This window comes from Sinocyclocheilus anshuiensis, unplaced genomic scaffold (genome assembly GCF_001515605.1).
Source record: "Sinocyclocheilus anshuiensis isolate Anshui unplaced genomic scaffold, SAMN03320099.WGS_v1.1 scaffold1827, whole genome shotgun sequence".
Lineage (NCBI taxonomy): Eukaryota > Metazoa > Chordata > Actinopteri > Cypriniformes > Cyprinidae > Sinocyclocheilus > Sinocyclocheilus anshuiensis.
This window is the reverse complement of record NW_015552696.1, coordinates 119,662-126,050: the sequence shown is the minus strand read 5'-3', so window position 1 is coordinate 126,050 and position 6,389 is coordinate 119,662. Positions and strand designations below refer to the sequence as shown.

Sequence of the window (6,389 nt, the reverse complement as noted above, 5' to 3'; positions counted from 1 at the left end):
AGTGATGGGGTTCAATTTACTTCATTATACTAATATATGTATATATATATATACATATACACTGTGTATATATATATATATATATATAGCAGAGCTGTATTTGTGCACTTTAACACAAAAATATGAATATTTTATTTGTTTACCTAATATGACCATTAACCAAAATCAGAGAACTGCAAACATGCAAATGTTTGAAATATTAACTTCCTCAGAGAGGGGTTTTGTTGACAAACTTTTGGAGATCCCTGCAATATATGAACAAACATCGATAAACATGAAGTCAGCTATGACATTAAATGCAGATGTCCAGAATCAACAGTTACTGAAGGTCGCAGGATATGATGATGGAGTAGCTAGTGTTTCACAGCTATACATCACCAGTAGCTTGCATAATTATTTGTTTCATACATGGTCTAATTGTTTGAGAGGTGCTTTCCCCCCAAATACAGAAGCATGGTTTGCAAATTTATTTACACGACATTTGTGAATAAGCTAAAATGGGATAAAAATAGGACATTTGAAAGAGAAAAAATAAGAATGAGTGAGAGTCTATTTTAGTCACACAATAGCATATAGTCATCATCAAAGCTGAAAGATACCTTTTTAAAGCCACAACACATTCAATATCCTGAATTTTCGCGTCTTATTTTGGCTGTGATGTTACAGTTCAGGCAGTACCTGCATCACCGTTCAAGAAGAGCAGGACGAGACAGAAGAGGGAAAACACATGCAGTGCGGCACAGAGACAGAAACGGCGAGCTCTTATATGAGCTCCAACTGCAGGCTGGTGGATGCTGGGATCCAGAAGAACATATCGTTTGATGGCAAACCTGTGACCCCCACCAGCTGGACAGGAGGTTTCTCAGAGATCCTCTCACTGAGAGATCAGCTCAAGCAAACAGAAGACAAGGCCACACACGAGCAGCGAGAGGTACACCGCCCTGACATCCATTATTCATATATGAGAGCTTTCATAAGAAAATGTATTCTAAACTAACAGCGTAATAATATCTGTTAGTGTGACGGACTAAGGAATGAACTAGAAAATCTGCGGGAAATGTATGAGACCAGTCAGAAGGAGCGAGCCGAGCTGGAGCTGGAGTTACTGCGCTGCAGGGAAGAGCTGGAGAGAGCTGCTGATGTCAAAGAGGTACACTGATCATATAAAAATAGGCATGATCAGTACGATTTTTAATGTTTTGTTTTTTAAAGAAGACTCTTATGCTGATCAACGCTGCATTTATTTGTTCAAAATAAAAAAAAAAAACCATTGTGAAATATAATTACAATTTAAGATAATGGTTTTCTATTTAACATCCTGTAAAATGTAATTTATTCCGGTGATTGCAGCATCATTACTCCAGTCTTCAGTGTCACATGATCCTTCAGAAATCATTCTAATATGCTGATTTATTATCAGTGCTGGAAACAGTTGTGCTGCTTCATATTTTTTAAACCTGTGATACTTTTTTCAGGATTCTTTGATAAATAAAAAGTTAAAAAGAACAGCATTTATTTAAAATGGAAATCTTTTCGTTTGATCAATTTAACACATCCTTGCTGAAAAAAAGTAATTTCTTTCAAAAAAAGAAAGAAAAAATGGGTAACACTTTATTTTAAGGTGTCCTTGTTACACATTACATGTACTTACTATTATAATAACAATAAATTATGCATAATTATATGCAAGTAACCCTAAGCCAAACACTAACCTTAACCATATAGTACATGGTTAATTAATATTCCTCAGTACTTAAATGTATAATTACACTGTAACAAGGACACCTTAAAATAAAGTGTAACCAAAAAATAATTTTTGAATGATAGTGTATTTTGTTAAAAAAATATTTCTATTTTGAATAAATGCTATTCTTTTTATTCGTCAAAGAATCCTGAAAAATGTATCACAGGCTACAAAAAAGAAAAAAGAACAAAAAATGAAAAAATGAAGCGGCACAAAACTGTTTCCGACACTGATAATAAATCAGCATATTAGAATGATTTCTGAAGATCATGTGACACTGAAGACTGGAGTAATGATGCTGAAAATTCAGCTTGACATCACCGGAATAAATGATGTTTAAAAGTATATTAAAATAGAAAACCATTATATTAAAGTGCAATAATATTTCACAATAATGCTGTTTTTTTTGTATATTTGATCAAATAAATGCAGCATTGATGAGCATAAGAAACTTATAAAAAAAAAAAAGAACATTTAAAAATCTTACTGATCCCAAACTTTTGAACAGCAGTGTAAATTTTGTGAGACAAATTTTAATTATACACAAATATACACATTTTGTTTTATATTTTGTATATATATGTTTCAAATGCCTTAATATCAAATCTGAATATATGGTTCCCTATCGATACTTCACTCGTACTGCGTCTTGCTTAAGGGGAAAACTCCTTTTTCTCCGAATACTGAAGCCTTTTTCAATCATGCAGTGAAACTGCACGGCCATTGGTTCATGCAGTGTATTAAAAACTGGTCTCCCGGTCCCCTGCCGCTATCCGGCGACTGTAAGAGCAAATTTCTAGAGCAAATTTCCAGCATTGTTACAAATGCCGCGTCACTACTGTCGCTCGTGCAGGGCTCCCCTGCACAGCACTGACGGTCACGGCCAGTGCGTTTCATGCTTGGGCGCTGCCCACGCTGAAGCTACACTTAACGAGACGAAATGTCCCCATTGCGAGGATATGAGTCTCTCCCCTCTGCGCTCGCGGATAGCTTTCTTTTCAGAAAGCGACTCCGCCCCTCGCGCCCTCCTGCTTCCTTCCTCCTAGGAACCTGTGAGGAAAAAGCAGCGGGGCAGAGGATCCCGGCTGAGCCCCTGTATGCCTCACTCTCTCCACATAGAGAGGCTTCCCCCGTCCTCTTCTCGCACCCGGACCAGGATCCTTCTGCGGCTGCGAGCGATCTGGTTTCGTTCGGTGGGAGTGAGTGTGACGCCATGGACGACGGTGTGTGTCTGGCTGCCTCAGATACGGAGGAGCTGTCGAGCTCGTCTTTCGACCTTGCCCCCCTGCTGTCTGCAGAGCCCAGCGCTGCCAGCACAGGCATGGACGCCGAACTCTTCCGTGTTCTGTCTAAGGCTGTTCAAGAGTTGGGTTTGGATTGGTCTCCGCTGGAGGAGCCCACCCGCAGCCGCCTGGACGAATGGTTCTTGCCGGGGCGCCGTCAAGCCCCTCGACAACAAGCTTCTCCATTCTTCCCAGAAGTCCACGAAGAGATCACCAGATCTTGGCGCGCCCCCTACTCAGCCCGCCTGCGTACCTCCTCTTCGTCTGCCCTCACTACGGTCGACGGCACCGAAGAAAAGGGGTATGACAAACTGCCACCCCTGGATGAGTCAGTGGCCGCGCATCTCTGCCCGCCCACGGCCATCGGCTGGAAGGCAAAGGTCGCCCACCCGTCCAAGCCGTGCAAGACTAATTCAGCACTTGCTGGAAGGGCCTACTCGTCTGCTGGACAAGCGGCCTCGGCGCTTCACTTCATGGCGGTCCTCCAGGACCTTCAGGCCAAACTTCTCCAGAAAATGGACGAGTCTGGACCGGACCCCGCGGCTTGCAAAGAGCTACGCAGCGCGACCGACCTGGCTTTACGCGCCACAAAGATGACAGCTCAGGTGATCGGTAGATCCATGGCCAGCCTTGTGGTGCTTGAGCGCCACCTATGGTTGACCCTCACAGAGATCAAGGATGCGGAGAAAGTCCCCTTCCTTGACTCTCCGGTCTCCCCCTCTGGCCTGTTTGGACCTGCGGTCGAAGGGTTCGCAGAGCGCTTCACTGCTGCACAGAAGTCGTCCCAGGCAATGCGACACTTCTTGCCAAAATGCTCCAGCTCTGCGACTGCCGCCAGTCACCCCAAGACGGCGCCGACTCAGCAGCCCGCGAAGCCCGCCTCTTCAGCTGCATGGCTGGTCTCTAAGCCTAGCCCCAGCATTGCTCCCGCTCGGCTAGACGCTACCTATTCCCTAAGCGCCAAGGACCCCGGCCCAAGGTAGTGCTGGACCCAGCGCCTCCGGCGTCAACCTGATCCGCGGGACAGGAAGAGGAGGGGGCAAAGTCTCGCTATCGCCGGACCACCCCCAAGCAGCCTCTTTTGTGCCTCCAAGCGCCCCGTTCACTTCCGGGTGCCGATGGCATTGTGTTTGTGGTAAATACTGTTGTGAACCCCGGGCCCGTTCAATTAGCGCCCGCACAACTTTCCGCTGTTATAGCGAGAAAAATAAAACACAAACATTTTCAAAAAGAGAGCAAATTTCCTCTTCCGTATTTCACGAGCGTTGGGTCCCCTCATGGCGGCCTGTCGCTTGAACCAACCCAACCCCTTGCCACGCAGGCCGAGGCCTGGCTAGCCATCCCCGGGGTGTCAAGGTGGGTTCTGGGGATAATAGAACGAGGTTATTCACTGCAATTTGCTCAAAGACCCCCGCGATTCTGCGGCGTGGTCTCCACCTCGGTTCAGAGCGAGGATGCACACGTCCTACACGTCGAGGTGATGAATTTACTGGCAAAAGGATGGCGGCCAAAGGCCCATTCTAGACACCTGAACTGCGCCCTCATGAGACGGCCATTCAGGATGATTACATTGAAGCAGATCCTCTCGCAAGTGTGCCCAGGGGACTGGTTATTTTCGTTGGATCTGAAAGATGCCTACTTTCACATCCAGATAGCCCCCCACCACAGGCGGTTTTTGAGATTTGCCTTCGAGGTAGTGGCATATCACACCACGGTCCTTCCCTTCAGACTGTCCCTAGCTCCACGCACTTTTACGAAGTGCATGGATCCCGCTGAGACAGATGGGAATACGCATACTGAATAATCTCGACGACTGGCTCATCCTCGCCCAGTCAGAGAATGAGCTAGTATCCCACAGATCCTTACTCCTCAGCCACTTACAGCGCCTGGGACTCAGGGTCAATTTTGCCAAGAGCGCGCGCTGTCTCCCAGCCAACAGATATCATTCCTGGGAACAGTTCTCGACTCAGCCCGAATGAGGGCGGTAATCGCGCCAGATCGTTCACTGGCTATACGGCAGCTCGCGGCCTCATTCGAAATTGGAGCCCTTCGTCCTCCCAAGGCGTTTCAGAAGATGTTGGGCCTCATGGCCTCTGCGTCTCCAGTACTTCAGCTGGGCCTGCTTCGCATGCGGCCCCTTCAGTACTGGCTGAAACCATGAGTTTCCGTCCCACGCCTGGCATCTCGGATGCATGCGTGTCAAGGTGAGCCGAGCCTGCGTAGCAGCCCTGGCCCCTTGGAAAGACTCTCAGTGGATGGATCGGGACATGCCCCTTGGTATGGTCTGCAGAAGGAAGGTAGTCTAGACAGACGCTTCCAACACGGGTTGGGGAGCTCTGTGCGATGGCAAACCGGCTTTCGGCCATTGGTTGAAAGAGGAGAGTCGGCTTCACATCAACTGCCTGGGAATGTCGGCAGTATGTTTGGGCCTTCGCACCTTCCTGCCAGACCTAAGGGGACACCACGTGCTATTCCGCTCAGACAGCATGACAGTGGTGTCATATATAAATCGCCAGGGCGGTCTCTCCTCGAAGCGCCTCTTCATTCTGGTAGAGTGCCTCCTGGAATGGCCTCAGCTACACTTGCGTTCTCTAAGAGCAGCACATGTGCTGGGCAAGTTGAACCAGGGAGCGGACATGCTATCCTGGAGCAACGTCCCTTCAGAAGAGTGGATGCTCCACCCGCATACGGTTCAGAGAATCTGGGAGATCTTCGGCAAGGCAGAGGGTTCTGTTGGTGGCCCCGCTCTGGAGGATCCAACACTGGTTCGCAGAGCTGTCTCAGCTGCTTATAGCAGCCCCATGGCCCATTCCCCTGAGACGAGACCTCCTCTCTCAGGCAAACAGAACGATATGGCACACCTAGCCTGAACTGTGGGCCCTGCACCTCTGGCCTCTCGACGGGTGCCTGCGGACCTCCCCGAGAGCGTGCTAAACATGATCTCTCAGGCTAGAGCACCCTCTACAAGGCGGCTCTATGCCCTTAAATGGTCTGTCTTCTCCGCCTGGTCGCTCTAGAGGAACCAACACTGGTTCGCAGAGCTGTCTCGGCTGCTCTCAGCAGCCCTGTGGCCCATTCCCCTGAGACGAGACCTCCTCTCTCAGGCGAACAGAACGATATGGCACCCCCAGCCCAAACTGTGGGCCCTGCACCTCTGGCCTCTCGACGGGAGCCTGCCATCGTGCTAAACACGATATCTCAGGCTAGAGCACCCTCTACAAGGTGGCTCTCAATATCTCTGATATTGTCCGTCCTGCAGGAGCTGTTGGATAAGGGTCGTTCCCCTTCCACGCTCAAGGTCTATGTAGCAGCCATAGCAGCTTCACATGCTCCTATAGCTGGCCAGTCAGTGGGCAGGAACA

General features: G+C 48.2%; 1 protein-coding gene across 1 annotated transcript in view; it reads left to right on the top strand.

Moving 5' to 3' along the window:
• Nucleotides 1-6,389, top strand: part of LOC107667688 (coiled-coil domain-containing protein 136-like) — a 49,529-nt gene that overhangs the window by 30,387 nt on the left and 12,753 nt on the right. The window contains exons 6-7 of the mRNA XM_016459414.1: nt 667-931; nt 1,019-1,150. Coding sequence (XP_016314900.1) covers nt 667-931; nt 1,019-1,150 — 397 coding nt within the window. The remainder of the gene's footprint in view (nt 1-666; nt 932-1,018; nt 1,151-6,389) is intronic.